The sequence below is a fragment of the Ictidomys tridecemlineatus genome, chromosome 6 (genome assembly GCF_052094955.1).
Source record: "Ictidomys tridecemlineatus isolate mIctTri1 chromosome 6, mIctTri1.hap1, whole genome shotgun sequence".
Taxonomy (NCBI): domain Eukaryota; kingdom Metazoa; phylum Chordata; class Mammalia; order Rodentia; family Sciuridae; genus Ictidomys; species Ictidomys tridecemlineatus.
This window is the reverse complement of record NC_135482.1, coordinates 56,073,096-56,100,936: the sequence shown is the minus strand read 5'-3', so window position 1 is coordinate 56,100,936 and position 27,841 is coordinate 56,073,096. Positions and strand designations below refer to the sequence as shown.

At 50.6% G+C, this 27,841-nt stretch overlaps 3 protein-coding genes and 1 long non-coding RNA gene across 6 annotated transcripts; 2 read left to right on the top strand and 2 right to left on the bottom strand.

Annotated features, from left to right (window-relative positions):
* Positions 1 to 54: 54 nt before the first annotated feature.
* On the top strand, positions 55 to 4,922 carry Inhbe (inhibin subunit beta E). The gene is made up of 2 exons (XM_005335720.4): positions 55 to 2,868; positions 3,121 to 4,922. Exons 1-2 carry the CDS (start codon positions 2,502 to 2,504, stop codon positions 3,876 to 3,878), a joined length of 1,125 nt encoding a protein of 374 aa, XP_005335777.1. The 5' UTR covers positions 55 to 2,501; the 3' UTR covers positions 3,879 to 4,922.
* Positions 4,452 to 6,335, bottom strand: LOC144378637 (uncharacterized). Its single transcript, XR_013440552.1, has 2 exons — positions 6,129 to 6,335; positions 4,452 to 5,790 (listed from the first exon to the last, which is right to left on the bottom strand). It is a non-coding gene; the product is annotated as an uncharacterized LOC144378637 (long non-coding RNA).
* A 264-nt stretch (positions 6,336 to 6,599) lies between these two features.
* Gli1 (GLI family zinc finger 1) lies at positions 6,600 to 17,329 on the top strand. Its single transcript, XM_078053273.1, has 12 exons — positions 6,600 to 6,720; positions 9,853 to 9,979; positions 10,211 to 10,303; positions 10,546 to 10,741; positions 10,977 to 11,118; positions 11,578 to 11,667; positions 11,758 to 11,895; positions 12,210 to 12,359; positions 12,952 to 13,116; positions 13,835 to 14,068; positions 14,748 to 15,015; positions 15,372 to 17,329. Exons 2-12 carry the CDS (start codon positions 9,880 to 9,882, stop codon positions 17,117 to 17,119), a joined length of 3,324 nt encoding a protein of 1,107 aa, XP_077909399.1. The 5' UTR covers positions 6,600 to 6,720; positions 9,853 to 9,879; the 3' UTR covers positions 17,120 to 17,329.
* On the bottom strand, positions 17,318 to 25,411 carry Arhgap9 (Rho GTPase activating protein 9). 3 transcript variants are annotated; one of them, XM_005335673.5, is made up of 17 exons: positions 24,878 to 25,411; positions 23,853 to 24,064; positions 22,741 to 22,965; positions 22,436 to 22,549; positions 22,135 to 22,239; positions 21,860 to 21,921; positions 21,619 to 21,718; positions 21,347 to 21,442; positions 21,108 to 21,206; positions 20,733 to 20,874; positions 20,541 to 20,648; positions 19,758 to 19,856; positions 19,503 to 19,580; positions 19,162 to 19,215; positions 18,772 to 18,906; positions 18,328 to 18,433; positions 17,318 to 17,742 (listed from the first exon to the last, which is right to left on the bottom strand). In XM_005335673.5, exons 1-17 carry the CDS (start codon positions 25,191 to 25,193, stop codon positions 17,571 to 17,573), a joined length of 2,223 nt encoding a protein of 740 aa, XP_005335730.1. In that variant the 5' UTR covers positions 25,194 to 25,411; the 3' UTR covers positions 17,318 to 17,570. The 3 variants fall into 3 exon arrangements, with proteins under 3 accessions (XP_005335730.1, XP_040136362.1, XP_040136364.1); XM_040280428.2 differs by having other exon boundaries at positions 20,541 to 20,874; XM_040280430.2 differs by lacking the exons at positions 23,853 to 24,064; positions 24,878 to 25,411 and adding an exon at positions 23,072 to 23,279 and having other exon boundaries at positions 20,541 to 20,874.
* Positions 25,412 to 27,841: the final 2,430 nt, after the last annotated feature.

Here is a 27,841-nt window from a genome sequence, read left to right as displayed (position 1 = left end):
GATCCATATAATTCCTTTTTTTTTTTTTTTGGTTCTGCTTTATGTAAAAAGGGGAAAGAATAGGTCTGTCTTCTTCCAACATTTTCTTCCTGAGCCTCGTAGCCCTTACCTCCTAACTCTTTTAGGCTGTTCTCATTTGGGCAAGACAAGTACTCCTGCTTCTGCTACTTCCTTACCCAGCCCCAAGCCTGTCGCTACCCCCAGCCCCAGCCCCCAACCAGGTTGGTGGTAGGGCGGGCAGTGAGGCAGATGGCTGGGGTATTTATAACCCCGGAGCACTTCTTGGGAAAAGTGACTAAGATGCTAAGAGCGTATTTATAGCTGAGTTCTGACGTAAGTGTCAGTGGGGAGGTAGGGCCAGGCCAGGCGTAACAGCAAGAGGGTGGGAAGAGCTGGAAATTGGGGGCACCTGACAGGGTGTGGAGAGTCAGGATCAGTAACTCCTGCAGCCATTTCTTGCTACTTCCCATGACTCTGTTCCCTGGCACAAACAGGTAAGTCCCCCCAGGCACCACCATGGACAGACAACTCCACTTTGCAATCTCGTATTTCAAGTCTCAGGGACTAGAGGGCTGTAACTCACCTACAGCAACCAACAGAAAGGGAATTAGGAGCTTGGGAAAATACTAGCCAAAGGACTTGAATGTTTCAGGGCCTGGAGAGAAATGCAGTGTGCACAGGAGCATGTAGGAATCTCATTGTCCCTTCTTTTGTCTCCTTTCCATATGGTGCCCTAAGTTCCAAAGAAGAGCCTTGCACCAGACATCGTGCTCCGTTGCCATGTTGTCAGTATGATGAGGTCTAAAATCAAAGGTGGCAGTGATGCATTCCTGAGGATAGCCTCTGCTCTCTGGCAGTGGTGAGGGGGAATAGTAGAGGAACCAGCTCTTCCCTGACCCCTGTGGGGGAGGCAGGGTCCGAGAGGGAGAGGGTAAGGCACACTCCCAATCTCTTGATTCCCAACAGCAGTCCCTTTCCAGTCCCTGGGAAGCTCTGGTCATCTAGAAGCCAGCTACTGTCCAGTGGCACAGCACTGCCACATAGTGGACACTGGTGGTATTGAGGCCCAGCCCCCAAGATGGGACCCTCTTTTGATGGCTCTTGACAGCTCCACCAACTGAACAGCAGGAAGAAGAATAAGTGGTATAGGGACACATTTCCAAATCACACTACCTTCCCAACAGTTTTCTCCTTGCTACCTCCCCCAGCTTCTTGAAGAAAGTGGGGCAGACTGAGAAAAGCTAGCCCGAGGCCCATCCTATTAAAGGTTCTTTCTACTCCTATTTAAAGTCCTTGAAGACTAGGCAGGTGACATATACCTATAATCCAAGCTACTCAGTAGGCTGAAGCAGGAAGATCACTTGAGCCCAGGAGTACAAAGCCAGCCTAGGTGACATAGCAAAACTTTATCTTGAAAGAAATTTTTAAAAAATCAGTGAAGTGTATAGTAAGGAGGGCTGAGACTGGGAACTAAGGTTGGTATACTCTCTTGCTTTATTCTCAAAACCTCTTAAACCTCCCATTTCCTAACTCCATTTACAGAGGCCTCACACCACTTCTAGGATGCCTCAAACCTAGGAAACTCTTATAGCACCCTGAAAGAGAAGCAGCAGTTGGGTACAGGCCTTTCCAAGTCGCATGCCCTTCTGCCAGCCTTGATGGACTCTGCCCTGCTGTAAGGTTGCATCACTACCACCCCCACCTCTCTGGGTTTCCCCAGACATCACAGTAGCACGTCCCCCACACCTTGTTCTGGCCCTCCTCCACATTGTACACCAGTCCAATTGGACTCTGGGCGGACAGCACAGGCAGGGTCAGGGGGTGATTTCTATGTCCCGTGGCTCTGCCACCTTAGCTTGAACAGAAGGACTCTGTTCTCCTACTATCCCCTAACCCCTCACCCCTGTCCCAGTCCCAAGTTCTAGAAATAGACCGTAATCCTTCTGTCCAGAGACCCCAGAGAAATAAACAATGGAACTAACAGCTGTCTCACAGAAATTGCTGCAGGAGTGGTGACTGGGAAAAGTAAAGACTGAACTGGGGGAAAATTGCCCTTCCCCACCTGGCCACCTGGCTTATATGGAGTCCCTCCTCTGAGTCCCAGACCTTGGGAACTGAGTGTGTGAAATCATCCTCTTTCTTGCATCATGTGTGTCCACGTTGTCCCCCCGCCCTACCATGCCCCTGCCTCAAGCCACCACAGCCAGATGGTGAAACCCGAGCCCCAGGGGGGGACCTTCACCCCTTGCAGGAACCTGATGGGCAGCACAGCTGGCCAATCCTAAGGTTCAGAGGGTAGGTCTGCTGGCTGACCACTAAGCGAGGAAGCCCCAGGCAGCTGGCTCTAAAGAGGCCCCAGGTCAGTAGCCAGACCATGAACTGTTTGGGTCAAACAGCTACCCATCGGACGATCCATTTACAGCCTTCCTGAGTCCCAGGCCACAGAAGACAAGTAGCCCTACCTTTGGTCAAGAGTAGCTGCTGAGCCCTTACTGGCCTCCATGCAATCAGACTCAATAGACGAGCAACTGCCATCCAAGGCTCCCGACCCAGGGTCATCCACCAGGAGCGTGGGGCTCCCAGATGTCCAGCTCTGGCTGGTGCTGCTGTGGGTACTAATATGGGCACAGGGCACAAGATCTGCATGCACCTCCTGTGAGAGCCCAACATTGGCACCCCAAGCAGAACGAGCTCTGGTCCTGGAGCTAGCCAAGCAACAAATCCTGGAGGGGCTGCACCTGACCAGTCGTCCTAGAATAATTCATCCTCCACCCCAGGCAGCGCTGACCAGAGCCCTTCGGAGACTACAGCCTGGGATTGTGGCTCCAGGGAATGGGGAGGAGGTCATCAGCTTTGCTACCATCACAGGTGGGTGAGAAAAGACATAGGCGGAGAGCAGACAAAGAAAGGGAGAGAGAAGGGAAGACTGAAAGCAAGGCAGAGGGAGTGGGGTGTGGCAGCAGATGGAGGAGCTAGGGCAGGGAATGGTTGTTAAGACACAAGGCAGTCTCTTCTTCCCCCCCAAAAAAAAATTGAGCATGAGGGAGAACAGTGGGTAGTCTCTAGGGAGCTTCAGAGAGAGTTTTATCTCTGCTCACATGTTAACTGTCTTCTGGGCAGACTCCTCCACTTCAATCTGCAGCTCCATGCTCACCTTCCACCTGTCCACTGTTCAGTCCCACCACCTATACCATGCCCGTCTCTGGCTGCATGTGCTCCGAACCTTTCCTGGCACTCTTCACCTGAGGATCTTCCGATGGGGCCCAAGGAGGAAGCACAGAGGATCCCGGACCCTCCTGGCAGAGCGCCAAATCACTACCCCAGGCTGGCATGCCCTTACTCTGCCCTCTAGTGGCTTGAGAGGTGAGGAATCTGCTGTCTTGAAACTCCAAGTGAACTGCAGATCCCTGGAAGGCAACAAGACAATTACTGGACCACTGAGGTGGCTACTGGACACTACAGGACACCAGCAGCCCTTCCTGGAGCTTAAGATTCGTGTCAACGAGCCTGAAGCAGGCCGGGCCAAGAGGAGGACTCCCACCTGTGAGCCTGAGACCCCCTTATGTTGTAGGCGAGATCATTATGTAGACTTTCAGGAACTGGGATGGCGAGACTGGATCCTGCAGCCTGAAGGTTACCAGCTGAATTACTGCAGTGGGCAGTGCCCACCCCACCTGGCTGGCAGCCCTGGCATTGCTGCTTCCTTCCATTCTGCTGTCTTCAGCCTCCTTAAAGCCAACAATCCTTGGCCTGAGGGTACTTCCTGTTGTGTCCCTACTGCCCGAAGGCCTCTCTCTCTCCTCTACCTTGACCATAATGGCAATGTGGTCAAGACGGATGTGCCAGATATGGTGGTGGAGGCTTGTGGTTGTAGCTAGCAAGAGGACCTGGGGGTTCAGATAGAAGATATCAAGTTGGGGGTTCCCAGGTAAAGGGCATCTGTGTCTGGAGGCATCAGATTTCCTGATCCGCACCTCCACCCAACAAGACTACCTGGCACTATGTCAGGGTTGACCCCTATGTGACCCAAATGCACACTTTCTTGTCCCAGACTTTTGGCCTTTTTCAGGCTGGTTGATATGTGGGCAAATGGGTAAAGTATTTCCTCTAAGGGGACTACCCAGGCAGTATGATTTTCTACCCCAAGTGAGAAGATGGCAGGGGCTAGCAGGGAAGAGAGGGAAGGAGAAGGCGGAGAAAATTACTTAGTCTCTCCCAAGAAGAGTAAGTCCTCAAGAAAGGGAGGAAGCAGAAGTTTCAGCAAGCTTGGGACAGGGCAAATGGGCTGGCCAAGGGTAGGGATTGTTGAGTGCTTTAAGGGAGGGTCAAGAGGGAGATGAACAAGGTGCCAAGGGAAGGTGTTTAGGAAAACTCCAGAAGCAGGAATCAGGAAAAAAGGGTGCTAAGCCTAAGAAATTCTCTGATTTTCCCTGGGGAAACACAAACATTTATTCTTTTTTTTTTTTTTTTCGTTACCAGGGATTAAACCCAGGGCTCTTAACTATGAGCCACATCCCCAGCCCTTCTTATTTTTTAATTTTGAGACAGGGTCTTTCTAAATTGCTTAGGCTGGCTTTGAACTTATGATCCTCTTGCCTCAGCCTCCCAAGCCACTGGATTACAGGTGTGTGCCACCATGTCCAGCTTATACTTTCTTAATAAAAGAGAGAAAGCAAATCAACAAATGTGAGTCATGAAGAAGGGCCGAGGTGATAGTCCAGAGTAATAGTTTTCAAAGTGTGATGTGGGGACCTCAAGGAGGACCCTGAGACCCTTTCAGGGTTTCCAAAAGCCAAAACTGTTTGCATAATATTAAGATGTTATTTGTCTTTTTTAGTCTCATTATCTCAAAATTGTACAATGGAGTTTTCCAGAGTGTGACAAGCAATTACATCATCTTTCTAACATTATTCTTAATGGAATGTGAAGTTGTGTATTCTTGTGTTATAATTTTTTGTTTTAATTTCTAATATGATAAATTGATAGATCTAGATCTCATGCAAAAAAAAAGCTCAATAATTTTGAAGAATTTCTTAAAACATAAAAAAGTTTAAGAATTGCTGATCTATAGTGTGTTCTAAAAGAGCTCCTCTGGAAGAAGGGGCAGGCATCTGGGAAGGGAGCATATGTTGTGTCCCTTCTTTTTCAATGACCATTGGTCAGCCTGACTAAATTGGGTGCAGGGTGAAGGTCCATGACCTTCTATGTGTAAGTGGTTTGAGTCAGTCATGTGGGGAGGCAGACTCAAACAGTGTTCCCTATACGTCCCCACCCGCAGAATCACTACCCTATTGTAGGACCTCTGGCCTGCCCCTAGCTTCACCTTTTCTTTTCCCCCTTGATTCTGATAGAACTGTTAACCCACTGACCTTCCAGACTTAAGAAAGTGGTCCTTGGAGACATAGCTAGGATGTGGGAGGTCTGTCTGAGAGATGACATTAAGGGGAAGGGTCTCCTTTCCGCCATCATGCTTTCTCTTCTTTATCAGAAAGACCAGAGACTGAAATAGCTGCCCCTATCCCTGAATACAGTCACTATGGCAACACAAATCCAAAGGGACAGGGCACCCCTCGTCAGGCACAACCGCTAGGCATTAACAGCCTCGCATGTGTACCCTCCATTTCATTGGGCTCATACGTCCCCCTCTCCGGGATCCTAACTGGGTTTTCGTGGTTGTGGTGGTGGTGGTGGGAGATCTGTCAAAGCTTCTTTAGCTCCAGCGTGCCTGCATTTTCCCGGACTCCAAGATGGTGTCAAGTGCCAGAACCGCCAGCAGAGGGAGCAGAAAGCCTGAAAGAGCAGAAAGTCCGCAGTGGGGAGAGGTGCGGAGGTGGCGGCAGACTTTAGAAGTTGGAGTGAAGGGAACCTAGGGAAAGGGCTTTAGACCCAGGATTCCTTAGTGACCTTGTGAATACACACCCCGAATCCCGAGCTCCAGTCAGTGTTTCTCTCTTTTAGGCTTCCTAGATCCCTAACCTTCCGCCACAGCCGCCAACCTCTCAATTCAGTTTGCTCAAATCCTAGCTCTATCCCAACCCCTCAAAGTTCCATTCAAAGAATGAGATTGGCAGATAAACTAGAGGGTGATAGAATATTCAGTTAACACCAACAAAAGTCCACGACCCTACCTTCCAATATTATCTTTCTCGTATGAACTTCTCTCCCTTCTTTCCTCGCTCCGCAGTATTTTTCTCAGTGTATTCCTGGCTCTGGTTCAGGGACTCTTCATTGACGACTGATCCTAGAATCCATTCCGGAATTTCCTGCCAACCACCAGCAGCGTGTTAAACCGGGCGGGGGGGGGTGTTAGGCAGTATAGGGTCCCTCTAGGGAGGGGGAGGATCCTGGGGGTCCTGGGGGTGCAATAAGCCCGGCACCCCCTCGCTCGCTTCCAGCCACCCCACCTCATCTACCAGAACAGCAAAAGGGAGAGAAATAGGAGGGAGGTGAGGGGTGAGCGGGAAGAGCGGCGGCGCGCCAGCGGCTAAAGCAAGAAAAAGTTTTTGCAAAAGGAAAAAAAAAAGTTTGCGCTTCTCGCGGGTGGTCCCGGCTTGCGGCCCGGCGGGCTGGGCCGGCGGGAGGGCTGGGGGCCAGGTTGGGGGGGTGGGGTGGCACTGAGGCTGCGCTGCCGTGGCCCTGTCCACCCCCCCTCCCCACCGCACACCCCCCAGCCCAGACTAGCCCTGGACCGTGCATCCCGAGCCCAGCGCCCAGACGGAGGTGAGAAGGGGGGCAGGCGGGGGACCACCTGGGAGCGGTGGGGGAGGGGATCCAAAGGGGATGCTCTGCTGCCGAAGGACTCTTCCCAGCCGTGAGGGAGACCTGGGGCAGAGAGACAAAATGGGGTGGGAGAGACTGGGAAAGGATATTAGAAAGTTTGGAGAAATTTTTCATTTGTGTCTCCTTTTCTATCTGCTCTTTTTCCCCTGACTGTCTGTGTGTCTGTCTCAGGCAACCGTGGGTCTCTTTGTCTATCTCTGTCTCTCACACAATATTAGAAACATCTTCCTTTCTTGAGGTTGGGATGAAGAGACTGTTGGGACGGCAAGTTGGAGGTCTGCGTGGTAGAGAGGGAACTCCAGGTGTGTCTCTGAGCGCCGGGCTGGAAGACGTCAGTGTTTCTAAGAGGAGGGGACTGACAGCAAAGGAGGGAGCTCTAGGTGGAGTGGGGATAGGGTGTGTGTGTGAGAGGCAACAAAACCACTGGCCTTGGACCCTTGACCTGTCTAGTGACAGCTGTGCCCGCGGATGCTTGAGTTTTGGGGGAAAGGAATGCATTCGGGACTAGGGAGGGAATGTCCAAGGTGTAGTCTAGGCCTTAGACAAATCCCAAGCAATTTTGGACTCCTGAGCCCCACGGGCTGTGGGCACTGCTCTGGGAGGGGAGATGGGGAGACCTTGTCTTGACCCTCTGACCTCGGGACCACCAGGACAGCTAGAGCCACCCGCTGGGAGACCCTACTGGGGCTGGGCGGAACTACTGGCCACTGCCAGCCTGTGTATCGCTGCTGGTCGCCCTCCAAACAGGAGCTGGGGACCAAGGCCCCTCCTCTGGCTCAGACCACCCTGCCTGCCCTTACTCCCCGCTCTGAAGCCTCTTTCAGGCCCCATGACCCCGAAACAATTAGCCCTGGGCAGCTAGCTTTAGGGACAAGATTAGGGAAAAGGGACCCCGTAGAGACTGAGGGTTTTAGGGGACTGAAGAACTGGGGTCTTAATGGGATGGATCTTTCCTTCCAATAGAGGAAGAAGGCTGGGAGATTTCTTGGGGGAGAAATAAGAGCCAGAATAGGGTGGTTTTCCCTAGGGGGCGGGGTCCAGAGGACCCCCCCTCATTATCTCCTGGGCATCCCCGCCCGAGGACTCAGACCCCGCCCTTGACGTCACTAGGGGGTTCCCGGGGGTCTGGAAGGGTTAACCCTTAAGAAGCCAGCAGAGATACCCGGGAACCTAAGACGTACCCGGGAACCTCCTCCGCATAGATGTATTTTATTTACCCAGTCATTTTCTCGCGCTTTGGTTAACTGGATTCGTCTTTCTTTCTCAACCTACCACACAGAGATCCCTGCTCTCCAATAATGCCCCCCATCCCAGAGCACTCTGTCAGCTTTCTGGATGCGCTGAGGGGAGAAGGGAAGAATGTGTCCCGCCCCCCCTCCCCCGCCGCCGCCCGCCACTAACTCCTTGCTCGACTGGGCTCCCCGGGCGGGCGGGGGAAGCGGAGCCGTCTGCAGCCGGAGCCTGCGGCGGCGACTTGGGTGGGCCGGGGAGGCACGGGGGCGGGGAGGGCGGGACCAGGAGAAGGGGGCGGGGCCGACTCCTGGGAGTTGGGGTACTAAGAGGACACTAGAAAATAGGGAGACACCGAAGATGATTTAGGGCTCCGGCAGAGGAACCTTAGGACTCCCTGCCCATCCCACACTATCACCCATTCCCCAGAAAAAACTACTGAAACTGGAAAAGTTAGCGACATTTTCCTTTTATAGTGTGAAGGGGAGGCGTGGGTTGGCTGTTGCACGCGTGGGCGAAGAGGGATGTCACCCCAGTTCCATCGCATCTTCTCGGCAGCTTGGTATTAGTACAGGAAGATAACACAAGGCACGTTTGGGGGGATCTTTCTAGTGTTGGGGGGTCGTTTGCAAGCCATCTTCCTTTCCCTGGGTGAGTCATAGTGGAAGGAGGCGGGAGAAGTGCCCCCCTCTTCCAGCTGCCAGCCAGCTGTGCCCCCCGCTCCTAACATTAGTGCCAAGGCCGAGTTGGGAGGTCTTGGGTGCGGAATCGGGATCTCGGCTGTAAAAGGAGGAGTTTAGAAGGGTACAGCCCAGGCTGCAGGGCTCGGGCAGGTCGTAGGGTCCGGGTTCCACTCCCCATTTTACCCCGCCCTCACCCTAAATCCCAGCATCCAAGGATCACCCACCGCGCTGGCCGGCCCGCTCCCGGCCGTTCTCCACCCCACCCCGCCCCACCCCACCCTCACTCCCGGGAGACCGGAAAACCAGGAATGGAATAAAAACTGGAGTTTGAGGAGAAATGCGATCATAGCATCCTCTCCTTCCTCACTACTCCCTTCTAATCGATGGTGACTTTGTTTTTTTCACTCTCCAAGAAGCCTTCCCCCACACTCTTTCCTGTTCCCCCCAAAAGGAGACCAGATCCAAACCACCCCAGAATGACATTAACTTCCATCCCTTGTACCTAACAGACCTGAGAGCACCCCCTCTGAAACATTATTCCCCCTCTACAATTTTCCCCTAAGGGCAGACTGATCTTTTGAGCTCTCTCTTGGCCCTACCAGTCTGTGTGGACTGTGGCGAGGTCTCCCTCTACCGGACACTGCAGAGATTGCGGATGAACTGTCCTGGGGCAGGGGCAAGCCAAGGAAAGGAACAGGCAGAGCAGCCCAATGCATGAAGTCAGACTCTCCACATGAGTTCTCCCATCACAATCCTCAAAACTGGTCCATGACATTAAAATCACTTGAAACTCATCCTGGCTCAATAGGTTCTTAACACACACACACCCCTCTCCCCCCCCCCCCCGCCCCGTGGCGCGCGCGCGTGCACACACACACACACTTTTTCTAGATAGATAGATCACCCAGGGAAAGCTCCTACCCATTTCCCAAAAAGATCCCCAAGACTGTCTGACAGCCTCTGCCTCTTTGGGATGTTTCTCTTTATCCCTTCTTTGGTTGAATGATGTTCTTTTCAATTTGATTTCCATGGCCTATGTCTTAGATGGGCTGGGGGCACAGGAGACATGCTGCCAGAGTTCTGTGCCTGAGATTATCATCTGATCTTCTCTACTTCCCTCCATCTTTATAACCTTCAGTTCTACCTTCCCTTTCTACAGTGTCCCCACACCCTCCTCTGAGACATCATGTTCAACTCGATGACCCCACCACCAGTCAGTAGCTATGTTGAGTCATGCTGTCTTCGACCCCTCCTCAGTCAAGGGACCCCCAGCATGGGGACAGAAGGTCAGTGTATTTACCAATCCCTGGGCCTTAAGGACTTGGCAGATATCTCGTGTAACCCCAGGATCCCCCTCAGTCCTTTCCCTATCCCCTATCAGTTTCCTTTCTTACAGGAGGATTTGAGGCTCTATGCTATATAGGCTTGGAATCTAGGGTCAGGTCTTGCCTGGGACTTTAAGGTGAGGCCTATGTCTTCCATTCCCATTCTGCACTCCAGCTGTCTCTCTTTTCTAGGACTGTCTGGTCTGCCCTTTTGCCATCAAGCCAACCTCACGTCGGGTCCCCACAGTTATATGCCAGCCAGAGAGAACAGCAGCTGCACTGAGGGTGAGTCCTCAGGGAAAACCTCTTCCTTTTCTACTTTGGGACTTGTTTTGTAGAACAAAGTGGGAGGGCAGGGATCTAATTGGGAGGAGGAAATGCTCAGAAATGTGAGGGGTCAGAGAACAACCAAGTGGTCACAGCTGGAATCAGTAGCACAAAGCAGAGTTGAGTATTATTTTTTGCTGAGAGGACCCACAGGTTGGTTACATGGAGATTCCCTTTATCTCCTCTGTCTCTTACTCCAGGATCACTCTTTCCTCCTCCCCGGAATGCTGTCAAGTTGACCAAGAAGCGAGCACTGTCCATCTCACCTCTGTCAGATACCAGCCTGGACCTGCAGACAGTTATCCGCACCTCACCCAGCTCCCTTGTGGCCTTCATCAATTCCCGCTGCACATCTCCTGGAGGCTCCTATGGCCATCTCTCCATTGGCACCATGAGGTACAGACATTCTCTGGCTAAGACTCCAACTGAAAACCACCAAAAGCCTCAAGTCATCTAAATTTCCAGCCCAATTTGAATCACTTCAAAGTCATTGAAACCCTCCTCAGAACTTCCCTTAGGGCTGCTTTGACCAAGCCTTACATCAAATCTTATTTAAAAAAATCCTCTAAATTATCCAATAACTTCAAAGACTTGCTGATAGTCTTCAGTAACTGCCACCTCTTCTCTTCAGCCCTTCTCTGGGATTCCCACCTCAGATGAATCACCAAAAAGGGAGCTCACCTTCCTTTGGAGTGCAGCCCTGTGGCCATGACTCCAACCGGGGTGGGATGATGCCACATCCTCAGTCCCGGGGACCCCTCCCAACTTGTCAGGTGAGATTCCCCATACTGTTACCCGATTTTTCCTAGGTCAGGGTGGGTGGGTGGCAACTTTACAGTAAAGGAAGGACAGAGTATATAAAAGTTTTCACTGGGGCTGAAGTTGTGGCTCAGTGGTAGAGCACTTGCCTAGAATGTGTGAGGCACTGGGTTTGATTCTCAGCACTGCATATAAAAAAATAAAGGTCCATCAACATCTAAAATAATGTTTAAAAAGTTTTCAGTTCCAGAGAAGTAGAGAGGTTTTACTCTTTGGGGCTGACTCAGGCTCTTCCAGATGAGATTCTACCTTTTGCCCATCCCATTCACCAATGCAATCTTAGAAGGAAGTCCCTTCCACACCCAGGGGTTCCTGCTCCTTGGGTGGGAACACTTAGAACAGAAAGACCTGGCTGGGCTCCTTCCTTCTTCCTATTTCTACCCTTATCACCCTCATCTCTTCCCCTGGGGAAGCTGAAGTCAGAGCTGGACATGCTGGTTGGCAAGTGCCCAGAGGAGCCTTTGGAAGGTGATATGTCCAGCCCCAACTCCACAGGCACACAGGTAAAAGGAGGGGCATGGGCTTTACCTTTGGGACCTGAGCAAACAAAAGCTGTCACCCAAGTAACCATAACACTGCTTCTCCTATCCTAGGATCCCCTGTTGGGGATGCTAGATGGGCGAGAAGACCTCGAGAGAGAGGAAAAGCCTGAGCCTGAGTCTGTATATGAGACTGACTGCCGCTGGGATGGTTGCAGCCAGGAATTTGACTCCCAGGAGCAGCTGGTGCACGTGAGCCCTAGGGGGTAACAGGAATGACTGACTGGAGTCTGTAAAAGACTCCGAGTGAGACATTGTGGAGTTTGGTTGAGGGTAGGGATCAAGATACTAAAGTCATAGGTTGAGTGCTTACTTGAGTAGGCAAAGCTCAAAAACTAGCTTTACTTTAGAGAGCTGGAAGGCATGAGATTTGGGATATGTTGTCTTCCTGCCCCTTCTTCCCCCACAAGGTAAAGTTGAGGAGGAGGAATAGGGAGCCAGGGCAGCTGTTCTGGGTTCCGGGAACATGGGGGAAACTTGGAAAACCTCTGTATCTTTTCCCCCAGCATATCAACAGTGAACACATTCATGGAGAACGGAAGGAGTTCGTGTGCCATTGGGGGGGCTGCTCCAGGGAGCTGAGGCCCTTCAAAGCCCAGTACATGCTGGTGGTACACATGCGCAGACACACAGGCGAGAAGCCACATAAGTGCACGGTGAGGCATTCATTCCCAAGCCAAGTCCCTTCCTAAACTGGCTTCCAGTCAAGATAGGGAGAAAGACTTGTTCATAGGTCCTTTTTACCATAAATATTAAGTCCTAATTATGACTGTATTGATATATATTAAAACATTTTCTTGGAACTAAAACTCATTTTCCCTTTGATTTAAAAATATTAAAATATATTTGTGAGTCCCTTAAAATATTGTGGGCCCTCAGGACTGTACCTAGATTGTGCGTAATAGCTAAGCCTTGCATCAAGGACATAAGACACTCACTTGAACCTATTCCTCAGATAACCCCAATTTAGAAAAGTCTGAGATTCCACACAGGGAGCCCTGCTCAGGCCTGACCAGGAAGAGTAATTCCTCACACCACACCCCTAAGGGAAAGTGCCTCCAGCTGCTTCTGTTCAAGAGAAGCACTCATTTGCCCTTATCCCCTAATTTTGGGAATTCTCTTGAGCCTTAGTGTTCTCCCATTTTGAACTATATTCTCTATGTATGCCTCTTATGAGATTTAGGGTCCTTTAATCTCCATGTTCTTCTGTTTAAGAATTCTCATTTTACCCTCTGTTATGTCTCCTAGTTTGAAGGGTGTCGGAAGTCATACTCACGCCTTGAAAACTTGAAGACACATCTGCGGTCACACACGGGTGAGAAGCCATACATGTGTGAGCACGAGGGCTGCAGTAAAGCGTTTAGCAATGCCAGTGACCGCGCCAAGCACCAGAATCGGACCCACTCTAATGAGGTGAATGTCCCAACTAAGAGACCCTCCCCACTTGAGAAGCCATCTGCAGGGGAGATTCCCCCATAAGAAATCCCTTAGCTCAGCACCCACTTCAAAGAGGTGAGTTCCCCTTGCCCCTGTAATTCACGCAGAGAGACCCTTTCTGAAACAAAGAATTTCAAGCCACGCATGGTGATGTACATCTGTAATCCCAAGGACTCAAGAGGCTGAGGCAGGAGGATTGCAAGTTTGAAGCCTGCCTCAGCAACTTAGTGAGGCCTGTCTCAAAAAGTAAAATGAGCTGGGGTATATATAGCTCAGTGGTAAAGTACCTTTGGGTCTAATCCTCAGTACAAAAAAAAAAAAAAAAAGAAAAAAAGAAAGGAGAGAGACACACAAAACCAAGAATTTTCACTCGCCATTCCTCCTACCTTTTTAACCAGCAAAGAGACCAACCTAAAACAGACCTGGTCTAGAAACGATACCAAATATCTTCAACCCCTGAAACTCATAACCCTGGGTTCACCTCCTCATCTTTCCAAGGCCTGGGCCCACCTAAAGTTTTCTTAAGTCGTCTCTTAAACCTCTCATATTTTACTCCCACCCAAGGGTGCCCACCTTCCTTAGCTCCTTGGATGCTGTGTGCTCCTCTTTTACCCCTTTTGTCACCTTTCCTTATTCCTCCTGCAGTCTTCCACTCTAATTCCTTGGCCTTCTGTCTTCACTCTCCACTTGACAGAAGCCGTATGTGTGCAAGCTCCCTGGCTGCACCAAACGCTACACAGACCCCAGCTCACTCCGAAAACATGTCAAGACAGTGCATGGTCCTGATGCCCATGTGACCAAGCGACATCGAGGGGATGGCCCCTTGCCCCGGGCACCATCCCTTTCCACAGTGGAGCCCAAGAGGGAGCAGCGAGAAGGAGGCTCCATCAGGGAAGAGAGCAGACTGACTGTGCCAGAGGGTGCCATGGTGAGCCAGCTCAGGCAAATTCACCTCCATACTCCAGCCTGCCCTGCTGATCTCTTTCTAACCCCTTCTGAATCACCTCCTCCCATCTAAATCACTCTTCTGAGACCTTTGAGCCTTTCTCTCATCCTCTTGTTTCTCTTTGGCCTACCCAAAATCTGTGAAATTTAGAGTTGTGAATTATTTAATTGATTCAACAACTCACTTTTAAGCAGCACTTTGTATTTTTTCAAGCCTTTTATGTGCATAATTTCATGTGTTCCTCACAACAACTTAATGAGAAAGGAACTTGTGCCACATACCTATAATCCCAGCTACTCAAGAGTCTGAGGCAGAAGATCACAAGTCTGAGGCTGGCCTGGGCAAGATCTTGTCTCAAAATACAAAATAAACAGGGTTAGGGATGCAGGTCAGTGGTAGAGCACCCCTGGGCTAAAACTTTACCACCACAAAAATAAAGAGAAAGGAACTTGCACCCCAGCAGTCTATATTCCAGCCTGGGCTCTTCTAAAACATGTCTTCCAGTTTGCCACAGTTTCTCACTTGCTCAGCCCTCTGTACACTTTAACACCTTCCCTCGGCTCAGGTGGTCACTGGGACACAAGCTTCAGCTGCTTATAAAGTTGAAGAAGCTGTGGGGAAGGGGGAAGGGTGCCTCCCTCAGCCCTCATGTTCTCCACAGAAGCCACAGCCCAGCCCTGGGGCACAGTCTTCCTGCAGCAGTGACCACTCTCCAGCAGGCAGCGCAGCCAACACAGACAGTGGCGTGGAAATGGCTGGCAATGCAGGGGGCAGCACTGAGGACCTGTCTAGCTTGGATGAGGGGACTTGTGTTGCTGGCACTGGACTGTCCACTCTTCGCCGCCTTGAGAATCTCAGGCTGGACCAGCTGCATCAACTCCGGCCAGTAGGGCCACGGAGTCTCAAACTGCCCAGCTTGACCCACACTGGTGAGATCTGGGTGTAGGAGGTATTGCTGGGCTGAGATCTGGACGTGCCCTGAGGTTGGGAGGAAGTCACCCTTCAGGGCTTCCATATGACACCTTTGTACAATTAGAAAAAGATCCCCTTTCTTCAGAACACTGCCAGTGAATGCTATCCCCTAGGATTGTGTGACACACAACCTGTATGACCATTCACAGCAGGCCTGAATCCCTGGTGAACCAGGAGAATGGGCATGAGAGGAAACAGAATTGAATTAAGGAGCCTAGGACACCTTATCCTGGAACTCCGGGACAAGGCTATCTCATGGGTGAAATTCAGGGGGCCCCTGACTATCCTGTCTTTTCTCCCTGTCACTTTGCAGGCACCCCTGTGTCCCGCCGTCTGGGCCCTCCAGCCTCTCTTGATCGCCGCAGCAGCAGCTCCAGCAGCATCAGCTCTGCCTACACTGTCAGCCGCCGTTCCTCCCTTGCCTCCCCTTTTCCCCCTGGATCCCCACCAGAGAATGGGGCGTCCTCCCTGCCTGGCCTCACACCTGCCCAGCACTACCTGCTCCGGACAAGATATGCTTCAGCCAGGGGCGGTGCTACCCCACCCATAGCAGCACCCAGCCTGGATCGGGTGGGGAGTCTCCCTGCACCTTCTTGGAGAAGTAAAGCTGAGTATCCAGGATATAACCCCAATGCAGGGGTCACCCGTAGGGCCAGTGACCCAGCCCGAGCTGCCGACCGCCCTGTTCCAGCCAGAGTCCAGCGGTTCAAGAGCCTGGGTTGTGTCCACATACCCCCTACTGTGGCAGGGGGAGGACGGAACTTTGATCCTCACCTCCCAACCTCTATCTATTCACCACAGCCTCCCAGCATTACAGAGAACATTGCCATGGATACTAGAGGGCTACGGGAGGAGCCAGAGGTTGGGACTTCCATGATGGGCAGTGGTCTGAACCCCTATATAGACTTCTCATCTGATGATACTCTAGGATATGGGGGGCCTGAAGGGGCAGCGGCAGAGCCTTATGGAGCTAGGGGTCCAGGTGCCTTGCCTCTTGGGCCTGGTCCACCTACCACCTATGGCCCCAGCCCCTGTCCCCAGCAGGTCTCCTATCCTGACAGCACTCCAGAAACATGGGGTGAGTTCCCTTCAGTACACTCTGGGCTATATCCAAGTCCCAAGACTCCAGGTGGAGCCTATAGTCAGTGTCCTCGACTTGAACATTATGGACAAATACAAGTGAAACCAGAACAAGGATGCCCAGTGGGGTCTGACTCCACAGGACTGGCACCCTGCCTCAATGCCCATCCCAGGGAGGGACTCGCATGCCCACAGCCCCCATTCTCCCATTACCCCCAGCCTCCTCCTCCCCAGTATCCTCAGACAGGTCCCTATCCTCAGCCACCCCCTGATTATCTTCCTTCAGAACCCAGGTCTGATCTTGATTTTGATTCTCCCACTCATTCTACTGGACAGCTCAAGGCTCAACTTGTTTGTGATTATGTTCAGTCTCAGCAAGAGCTCCTCTGGGAGGGTGGGGGCAGGGGAGAGGCCCCAGTCCAGGAACCTTCCTATCAAAATTCCAAGTTTCTGGAGGATTCTCAAATTAGTCCAAGCCCTGCCAAAGCCCCAATGGCCACATATGAACCTGGCTTTGCACCCAGCTTGCCCAATCACAAGTCAAGCTCCTACCCCACACATTCATCATGCCATGAAAATTTTGCTGTGGGAGCGAACAGAACCTCCCATAGGGGAACAGCACCACCCCGGCTTCTGCCTCCATTGCCCCCTTGCTATGGGCCCCTCAAGGCAGGGGGAACCAACCCCAGCTGTGGTCATCCTGAAGTTGGCAGGCTGGGAACAGGTCCTGCCTTGTACCCTCCTCCTGAAGGGCAGGTATGTAACCCTCTGGACTCTCTTGATCTTGACAACACTCAGCTGGACTTTGTGGCTATTCTGGATGAGGCCCAAGGGCTGAGTCCTCCTCCTTCCCATGATCAGGGAGACAGCTCTGAACATACCCCACCTTCCTCTGGGCCCCCCAACATGGCTGTGGGCAACATGAGTGTATTACTGGGATCCCTACCTGGAGAGACACAATTCCTCAACTCTAGTGCCTAAATGGTGAAGAATACCATCCATAAAACCCTCATTTCCTAAGGCTTCCATTCCTCCAGGGGAGTTGGGGAGAGGAGCCACAGATCCCTGCAGAAGATGCCCCAGGGATGGAAGATTTAGGTTGGGGGCTGTATTTAATCTGCGTATGTTTTGGAGAGGAATTTTATAATGACACTGATTCCTGAAAATAAAGGAACTGCATCAGAAAAAAAATGGTGTTTTATGTGTTATCTTGGGGAGGGGAGCAAGAAGAGAAGTGGGGGTTCATCTTCCCACTTTCCTTTTTAGAGGGTTCCCTCACCCAATCCCAACCCCTCAGGTGAGACTCAAGAAGATAAAGAGGGTTATCTGGGAGACAGGGTTTATATGCATGTCCTCAAAACAGAACACCCCCACACACAAAAGGCTAGCCTACAGATCATTGGAAGAAATCATGTCCTCTTTCTTGCCTGAGTCAGGGGAAGAGGCTGGCGAAGTTGGTGAGCATCAGCTGGACCAGCTGCCCAGGGTAGAGTGCATGGGCTGCAGGATCAGATGTCTCCTGCTCTGGTCGAAAGAGGGTTGGTCCAAACACAATTCCCAGGTTGTGAGGGGTCATGCGGTTCTTATCTGAGTGTGTTATTACCCTGTGGGCAAAGGCCAATGGAAGAAGAAATAAGGCTGCAGCTCACTACTTCAAATCCATCTAACCCTGAAGGTTTGAGCACTAAAGGGCTCATCCTGGGATCCTTCTATGTGGTAGCTAAAGAAACCAAGAGCAGAATCTCAGGGCAAGTGGGGAGAGGGACTAGTGGAGAAACTTTCAGGATATAAGCTGAAAATAGAACCTAGGATGTAACTGCCTGTTTCCAGGCATGGCCCTTAGAATCCTTTCTGCTCATGATTTGGGAGGTTTAATTCAAATAGTCATCCCCTTTCAGAGGTCACTGCCCAGGCCTACCTCAGCCTAACAAGCCATCACCACTGCCCAGGTGGATGAAAAAATAATAGGGAAGGAAAAAATAAGATTTCCCTTCTTTTTCTCACAGAATTCTTGGGCTTGTCTTCATCCCATTCCCCCATTTGATGCTGAGCTATTCAAAGATTTGATGTGTGTCTCTAGCCAGGTAAACTTGGATGCTTACCTACCTCCACCCCACAAACACAGAGTTCCTGATGCATGCAGTACTCCACCCTCCCCAGCATGAGCAAAGATATTCGATATTCCCAACCTGCATAAATGCTCCAGGAGGTACCGCAGAGTATCATGGTTTGGCTTTGGCATTGAGTCTACTAATTCTTGTATTTGAGAGAGGCGCTGCTCTGATTCAGAAAGTGCTAGAGAGACAGAGAGAGAGAGAGAGAGAGAGAGAGAGAAATGGAAAGGGCATGGGAGTCAGGTTAGGGAAGTTTCATGGGCTGGGGATGTAACTCAGTGATAGAGCACTTGCTTAGCATACTCTGGATTCAATCCCAGCCTGACCAAAAATAAAAACAAACAAAAACTCTAAATTCCACACATAATCCACCCCCCTCCCTCCAAAAAACCCCCAAACTATTGGAGTTGGCACATGAGTTACTTTCCATCTCTATGGTTAGAATGAAAAATAATTCTCTATTCTATTATTTACCACACATGCCCCCCAAGAGTGTTGCCCCAAACTCTCAACACTTACCAAGGGCAGCACGAAAATGGGGCAGCAGCATTGGGGGGACCAGAGGCTGGGGTAGCTCCCGGAGAAAAAGTTTCAGGGCTCCGGTGACCACATGAATATCATCCCACTCAGCACTGTCCAAATCTAACCGGCCTTCTATAGGGAAAAGGAGGTTCAATGGGTTCAGGGTTCATCAAGGGCCAGAGAGACCTAGAGACTGAGCGATCAGAAGTTCTGGAGAAATTCAGCCAAAGCTGATCACAAGAATGCTATGGAGGTCCATCACAGGGCAAGACAGCAAAGGTAAGAATGGAGATAACCTTTCTAGGAGCAGGACATGGGGGAATCCATTGGGAACAAGGAGGACATGGGGAAGTTTAAAGGGATCTCAGGGGTACTCCATGTAAGTACCTTGTCCTGGATTTTCTGGGAACATATACCTCCCATCAGAGGTGACTGCCCGTTCTACAACATAGATGAGAAGAGATCAGGAGTTAAGACTTGCAGTTCCAGCTCTCTTATTTAGTACCACCCTCAGTTCTTTTTTTTTTTAACATTTATTTTTTAGAAATAGTTGGACACAATACCTTTATTTATTTATTTATTTACTTTTATGTGGTGCTGAGGATCAAACCCAGGGCCTGGCATGTGCTAAAGGAGCGCTCTACCACTGAGCCACAATGCCAGCCCCACACCCCCAGTTCTGAGGCTTGAAGTTCTCAGTACCACCACTTGCCTACAAACCTTCTCACCTCGGTCCACCAGAAAGCGAAGTTTCTGAACCACTGCCAAGTTCCCGCTCACTCGGTAAATGCCATCCACATCTAGACCTAGGAGATGAATTAGGGAGCACATGGGACTCATGCTCTAAAGTGTGTGTGGTGAAGGCCACACTGAGAAATATGAGGAAGAAAGAGGGCAGTAGAAAGACAAGGATGGAAGAAGTGGGAATTCCAGGACTTGGTCTGTTTTAAAGGGGGAGAATCTGGAGTCTCTAGGAAAATGACCTCGTTTATCCACAGCAGCAATGCAGAGACGTACAAAGCTGGGCACCGTGTCTCCTTCCCGCTGGCACAGTGATTCCAACTGGCAGCCAAATACCTGGTCTGGGGAGGTAAAGTGAGGTGGGAAGCCAGGGCCAACTCACTCAAGGAAGCTCTTCTCAGCCAGGTCAGGTCTTCTCCCTGAAATGGGACTGGCCCTTCTGCTGTCTGTGCCCCACCTGGGTATGGAGGTATCCCCCCTCCCAACTGCCCAATAATCAGGAATAGTTGATTATTTAAAAACAGGGGTCTCGGGGCTGGGGATGTGGCTCAAGCGATAGCGCGCTCGCCTGGCATGCGTGCAGCCCGGGTTCGAGCCTCAGCACCACATACCAACAAAGATGTTGTGTCCGCCGAGAACTAAAAAATAAAAATATTAAAAATTCTCTCTCTCTCTCTCTCTCTCTCTCTCTCTCTCTCTCTCTCCTCTCTCCTCTCTCACTCTTTCTAAAAAAAAAAAAAAAAAAAAAAAAAAAAACAGGGGTCTCGAGGGCTGGGGATATAGCTCAGTTGGTAGAGTGCTTGCCTCCTATGCACAAGGTCCCGGGTTCAAAGAAAAGAAAAGGAAAAAAAGAGCAGGGCTCTTAGAAGACTACAATATAGCTCTAGAAAGCTCAACTCTGAGCCTTGCAGGAGTTCTTTCATCCACAAAACGGGCTGATACCCAGATCCCCAGATCGGGAATACAAAAGTGCTTTCAAAAACACTAAAGCAGGCAGGTCCCTCAGTCTTCCTAGCCCACCTCACCCCTGAGCAGACCCCGCTCCTGAAGGCTTTGCAAGGGCGGTCTCTTGGCGATTAGCCGCTTCAGCTTGTTCCGCACGCGGTTCTGCTCAGTGCCTTCCGGACACCGACCTGTTGGAGGCAGATAGAGTAAGAGCCTGATAGCAAACGCAGGATCTAGGATCCAAGGATCCTCTCCCCTGACCCGCCCCATACTGGAGCTCCGGCGGCCGCTGAGCCGCAAAAACGGCTTGGGCACTGGCTCAGAGTCCTCTTCTTCATCCTCTCCGGCGCTCAGCTCCGCCAGCTCTGCAGGTCCGGAGCCCGACAGTCGCAGCTCCAGCGGGTTCTCTCGCTCCTGAACCCATGCAGAGGGTTGCAAGAAAGAAGAGAGAAATTTGCATCCCTGGCTCCCTAAAGAGACTCTAATCCTCTGCTTGGGTCCCAAGTTCCAGCCTCACCCTAGGCCAGGTCTTTTACACCGAGATCACGGTGCCCCCACATCCCCAACTCCTGCTGTTCCTACCCTACTCCCTTGGTCTCCGGTCCCCGCCTGGCCAGAGCGTCACCCGGGTCTCCCACCCTTCTAACCAGCCGCTCGATGACAGCCCGCAGCGCGTGGTGCCAGGCTCGAAGCTCTGTCTCTTGATCTGACTGCAACAGGAACTCGTGGCCAGGGACTGTGCGGATCTAGGGAGCGGGTGGGGAAAGGTTTGGGTCAGTGGGAAGCCTCAAAAGCTGGGACGCCAAGATCAAGAGTTATAGGGAGGTTTTAAGGGCGCGTCCTGGGTTTGGGTGGGGATTTGAGGACTCCAGGGGACCGTACTCACGTGCAGGACGTTGCGCCGGCTGGACAGGTGGCGGCCGTGTGCCAGGGCCGCCCCACGCAGGTCCACACTGCTTTCGGGCCGGCTACCCGCTGGCCCCTGGCAATTAGGAGAGAAACTGAAGCCATGGGGTTGTTTCTCTCACTGCTCCCCTCTTCCACGACGGGTTCCTCATTCCTTCACCTTCCTCTGCAACGCCCTCTCCACCTCTCCCCTCAGTCGGCCGGAGGCGGGAAGAAATAGCACCCCAAACTTTCCGGCACCCCTTTCCTTACACTCATCCAGCCTGAAGAGGGTGCAGTTGGCGGTGGAGGATCTCGGTAGAACACCAGGCTGTTACCAGCTAACACCACCCAAGACGGGCCCCAGTTCTTCCTGCGGGGGCGGGGGCAGGGGAGAGGCAGTAGTGTTTGTGAATAGGTCATTCTAGAATTTCACTGGGTGTGAGCTCCCCCAACACCCTGGTCTACCCTACGGAATAACCCTGATCCATGGTGTATTCCAGTTTCTCCTTACCTGAGCTTGCGCCCCCCTTGGGCAATCTTGGTCATGTTGAGAAGGCCTGACTTTTCCACCTCCTGGGAAGGGGAGGGAGTGGTATCGGTAAACTACCCTGTACCGCCACAGGCTTTCCCTAAGGGGTTTCCCAGGAGTGCGGTCCCTTGAAGTTTTGTACGAGTAGGGGGCTGGATATGAGAGGATACCCGCAAAATAGAAATATTTTTTGAGGAGCAGGAATTGAGGGGTAAAGCATGGAGGATCATGGCATTTGAAGGACATGGGAGACTCACATGGGGGTCGTCCAGGAGCTGTGGCAGAGCTCTAGGAGAATGCAAAGCTGGAGGCTGGTCTGAGGGGACAAACTGGGAGGTGCCTTGGCTGAGGGAGGGTGAACCCTGGGGGAAGGAATTGAAGAAACAGGTGGAGGAAACTTAAGTTTTGGGGTCCCTGGCTGTAGGAGGAAGAGGAGCGATAATGTGGGTGAGAGGCAAAGTGGATAATGAAGAAGAATGTCTTGCATAAGAGAAAGCTGCAAAAAAAAAAAAAAGTACTTTTTCTGCATGATTTTGGCGAGGTTGGAAAGGGCCTTACCTGTGAGTCAAGCAGTTCCAGGTTCCCTGTGTCAGATCCTGAGCCCTTTGCCTGAGGTTGCAGGACACCATTGTCCCTATTCAGGGTCTGGATCCCCTCCATTGAGCCAGAGTTCTGGGTTTAAGGGAGAGGAAGATAAAGTTTCAGCCAGTTGTCACCTCAACCCACACTCAACATCCTTCTCACAATTTGCTGATTCTTCTGTCTCCTGAGAGCCACAGAAAGAAAACACGATACCTTGGGGTTCAGTGGGAGAAAGGAGGAAATTGAGGGGACAAAGGAATAAGCATAAGGAAAAGTCTCACCGTGTCTTGAGTGCGACTGCGGCGTGGGGGCTTCCAGGACTTGCAGCCAGTCAGAGAATTTATGTAGAAGCAGCGTCCAGAGTTGGGGTCCAGGTGCTGCTCCCAGGCGTCCAGCCTCTGCAGTGGCGGGCATGCAGGGACTGGGGGTGGGGACCGAGGACAGCTGCGAAGGTCCACCAGGTTACAGTACACAGGGGCCTCTGACATGAGGGGTTGGGGTTCTGCCTGCCAGAAAGGGTCAGGGAGAAGTCGGTGCTTTCTCTGCCTGTGCTCCCCCCCAATTTTCTCTCCCTCTTATCACCTCCTTCTTCATCCCCCACCATTTTCTCACCACCAGCTCCCTGCCTGGGTGACCCAGGTACAGGGGGAGAATCCCCAGTCACCCAGCTGCTTTTAAAAAATTCTCTCTCACAATCTTCTTTGCTTTTCTCCTCACTTCCTGTTGCCAACTTCCCTCCTCCCCCACCCAACCCCCGCCCTGGGCCGCAGGAAAGGGGAACAGGCTTTTTGTTGGTGGGGGGGGGGAGGTGAGGGGAACACTCCACCCTTACATCCTGCAGGGTAAAAGAAGACCAAAAGGAGTGAGAGACGACCCTTGCTAAGGAGATCTGAAGGAGGAGGGGCTTTTTCCAACCAGTAACAAGAAAGAGGGAGGGGAGAAATCAAGTCTGGGAGTTAGCTCCAGAGGGGATTTGCTGGTGGCCCTACTGACAAGACATAAAATAGGAAAAACCCTACCCCAGTAGGAGTCAAGAGGAAGGGAGAAAGAGGATGGCTCCTTGCTCTTCTTTCAGTCCTTCTATTGTGCCAGGTTCCTTGTCCCCTCAGGGCCTTGGCTACTTGTTCTCCCTTCTCAAGTCTTCCTTTGTCTTATGGCTGTCTGCCTCTTCCTCCTCCTCCTATTTGCTGCCTTCTCAGACTACCTCAGCTACTCTCTACCACATTTGCTCTTCTTTGTAGCTTTATTAACAACAGAATAAGTATGGGTTATTTATTTATGTTTGTCCCTTAAAGACATGAATGCTTCTGTCCTGTTTGCTCTTATTCCCATAATGGGACCCAGCTGTAATATTTGTGAACTGGCCATGCTCAGGAGTAAAGCTGTAACTCACCATATTGGCACTGGTCTTTGACAGCAAGTCTTCCTGGGAGAAGGATCTTCCATTTGGCCTTTCCTGGAGGGGCTTTAGGAGGCTGGGCCTCAAATTGGCCACACTGACACTTCTACACATTTTCGGGGGAAGTGGAGGAGGCTGCTCTGATGTAGGCTGGTGTGCCTGAGATAGGTGCACCTTCTCCAGGGAGCCACGAAACAACTTTGGCCCTGAAAACAGAAATGGGGGAGAGTTATGATCATGATTGGGTCTTTAAGGTGGTCAGAGGGAGGATGTGGAAAATAATGAGCTGGGTGTGGTGATGCATGCCTGTAATCCATGTGGCTCAGGAGGCTGAGGCAGGAGGATCACAAGTTTAAAGACAGCCTTAGCAAAAGCAAGGTGCTAAGCAACTTGATGAGACCGTGTTTCCAAATAAAAAATGCAAAATAGGGCTGGGGATGTATCTCAGTGATTGAACGCCCTGAGTTCAATTCTTGGCACCCCTCCAAAAAAAAAAAAAAAAAGAAAGAAAAGAATGAGACCAAGAAGTCTTGGGACTAATGGTGGAGAAGATGGGATCATTATGCTACCACAATGGGGATGAGGTGTAAGCTGTTGGGAGGGAGGTAAGAGAAGGGGACCAGCAGAAGCAAGTGGGAAGTATCAAGGTGTAAGGGCACACGCCTTTAATCCCATCAATAAGGAAGATGGAGGCAGGAGGATCACAAATTCAAGGCCAGCCTTAGCAACTTAGTAAGACTCTGTTTCAAAATAAAAAATAAAAAGAGCTGGGAATGTGGCTCAGTGGTTACTCTTCCTGGGTTCAATCACTGGTACTAATAAATAAATGAACTTACAAACAAATAGACTGGAGATGTATATTAGTGGTAGAGTACTCCTATTCAATTCCCAGTACAATAATAATAATAATAATAATAATAATCGTCGTCGTCATCATCATCATCATCATCATCATCATCATCATCTGCCAAAACTAGGGAGACAGGAAGGTGATGGGAGAGGGCTTAGGACTTACTTACCAGGAGTCCAGAGAGATTGGCTGGGTGTAATGATGGTTGTGCTCTGTGAAGGGACAGATTCCTCTGTCACGTAGGCAGCTGGGACAAAGATGGGTCGAGAGGTAGAGGGTGCTCCCAGGCGCCTTGCCAACCACCAGTCTGAGTTGGTCTTTCGAAGCAGTAGGAACCTGTCTCCTTCAGCCAGAGACACCTGCCGGCCATCTGCCCCAGTATAAGTAAAGGCATAGAGGGCACACAGCTGGGATCCCTGAGAGGGGTTTCTGGTCCCCAACCCTAGATTCCCCCAGGTACTTGGCCACCACCGGCCAGAAAGCATTGTGGTCAGCACTGTCACCTATGGGAAAAGGGTAAGCTGGAGATGCAGAAGGAAGCAGGACTGGCTGCTTCCAGGCAAAAGGACATCCTTCTAAGAGAAGTGGTGGGGGAGAAGGGGAGGGGGAGGAAGAAGGTGAAGACAGGAGCACCCGGGAAAGTAAAAGGGTAAAGCAGAGGGCTTGGGTTGGGGATCAGTATGGGCCTGGGGGGCTGAGAACTCCTGGGTGATGTGTCTGGTGAGGAAGTATATAAGTAAGGTGAGAGAGGATGTGGTCAGCTGGGCTGTGTGGCCAGCAAGGCAGGAAATCAGAGGAGTTGAACTTGCTTGTGAATTTTACTGCAATTATACCTTGTGGGGTCCATCTGAAAATCCAGGGACAGGAGGAGTTGGTCCTGGGTGCTGGTGGAAGTCTTGAGCTAGACACAGAAAGAAAATGAGGAGGAAAAATCAAATCCAAGACAGAAACGCAGGGAAATACACAAGAGGTAACGACAAACGTTTGTGACCCTTTATTAAATTTGCATAAGCATCAATATTTCCGTTACCAATCACCTCAGACCTAAAGCTGCATGCTTCCTGTGCAGACAGAGGGACAGAGAGACAGAGAAACAGAGAGCCAGAGAAACAGTAAGACCAAATAAGAGAGCAAGAGAAAGTGGCTAGGAGAAATGCAGAGGGATTCAGAGTTGAAATATCACCCTACTCCCTAGGGCATGATGTTGAGAGGGATAATCTTGACGTGATCCTCTGTGCATCGGCTTCTTGGAGGAGGCATCCAATTTTAGTGTGTAGTTTCACTCATTCAACACTCTTACCAAGGACTGATTGGCTGAAAAGAGCAGTGAAGCATTAGATGGAGATGAGAGAGAGAAGTGAGCCCTCATGGAACTTGAGGAGACCTTAACTGATGGCACAAAAAAACTTATTATACTTGAAGCAGGAACTATGAACTACTAATGTCAGCTTCTCCCTGGTGGAAGGTGGGAACTGGTCTCCTTGGATGGCCAGCAGTTTTAAACCCATAATTCCTGACCACTCCTCTTTTCCCCTTCTGTTTTTCTACTGCACAGTGTGAAGCTTTCTGTTTGGGTTTGGAAAGGTGGAGTAGAAAATGAATGTCCATTCCCTCTGGTGACATCAGACAGCCAGCTGTCCTCTCCTGACCTGTCTGAGGACTGGATGGTCAGTACTGGGCTTCTGTCTCAGTGATCTTGATTAGTTCCACTTTCAACACATGGAGAACTCTTCCCTCTTCCAAAATATGACTAACTTCATCCATTTATTCATTCATTTGATTTTCTTTTTTCCTTTTCTATTTTTCAGTATTGGGGATTGAACCCTTACTAATTAAGTGCTCTATCACATCAGTCCCATCTGATGCTTGGTAAGTCTGAAATTCTAATCTTTCCTTCCTTCTCTGAAGCTAGCTCTCCTGGACTTTAGTTCTTCTCCTTATGGATTAATTCCCATTCTTCTTTCTTTTTTTAAGTACTAGAGATTGAACCCAGGGCACTCTACTGCTGAGAGACATCCCAGCCCTTTTTACTTTTTATTTTGAGACAGGATTAAATTGCCCATGCTGGCCTGGAATTTGTGATCCTCCTTTCTCAACTTCCTGATCTTCCTGTCTCAGCCTCCAAGTAGCTGAGATTACAGGCAGATGCCACCAAGCCCAGCTCCCATTATTATTTTTGGTACTGGAATTAGAAACCAGGGTCACTTTTCCATTGAGTTACATCCCCAGCCCTTTTTAATTTTTTTTTTTTAATTTTAGGCAGAATCTTGTTAAGTTGCTGAGGTTGGCCTTGACTTGCAATCCTGCCTTAGCCTCCGAAATCACTGGGACTCCGGGTGTGTGCCACCACACTGGGTTCCCTTTCACTTTTAAACATATCTAAGTCTCTCCCTTCTTTAAACCTCCCCTTACTAGGCTCTCAAGTTACTACCCTATGTCTATCTGTCTCTTTTTTTCTTTTTTCTTTCTTTCTTTTTTTTTTTTTTTTTTTGGCACCGAGGATTGAACTCAGAGGCACTTAACCACTGAGCCACATCCCCAGCCCTGTTTTGTATTTTATTTAGAGATAAGGTCTCACTGAGTTGCTAAGCACCTTGCTAAATTGCTGAGGCTGGCTTTGAACTCACAATCCTCTTGCCTCAGCCTCCCGAGCTGCTGGAATTACAGGCATATGCCATCGTACCCGGCCTGTCTCTTTTTCTCACTCTTGCATCTTATGGTCTTAACTTCTTGAAGGAGTTGCCTATAGGGGCAACTATAAGGGTCTCCCATTTCCTCTCCTCTAACTTCTGTATCTTTCCAAGGTCACTCCTCTCTAAGATCACCCCACACTTGCATGGATATTTTGCAGTCCTTATGTTGCTTGATATCTCAGCAGCAGGCAACTCATCTGACCTTTCCTACCAACAGTCTGATGGTGTCCCTTACCTTTCTGATTCTCTGTGGTACAAGGAAGGAACTTCCTCTGTCTGTTCCTTAAACCACAGAAGCCTTTCTTAGATCCTATGTCCTTTGTGCTGTATACATCCTCCCTGGATGGTCTTATTTTCTCAAATAATTTCCATATCCTGGTAAGTACCACATCTCTAGATCTTTCTTTGGAGCTCCAGTTTAATCCACTCTCCACCAAAAA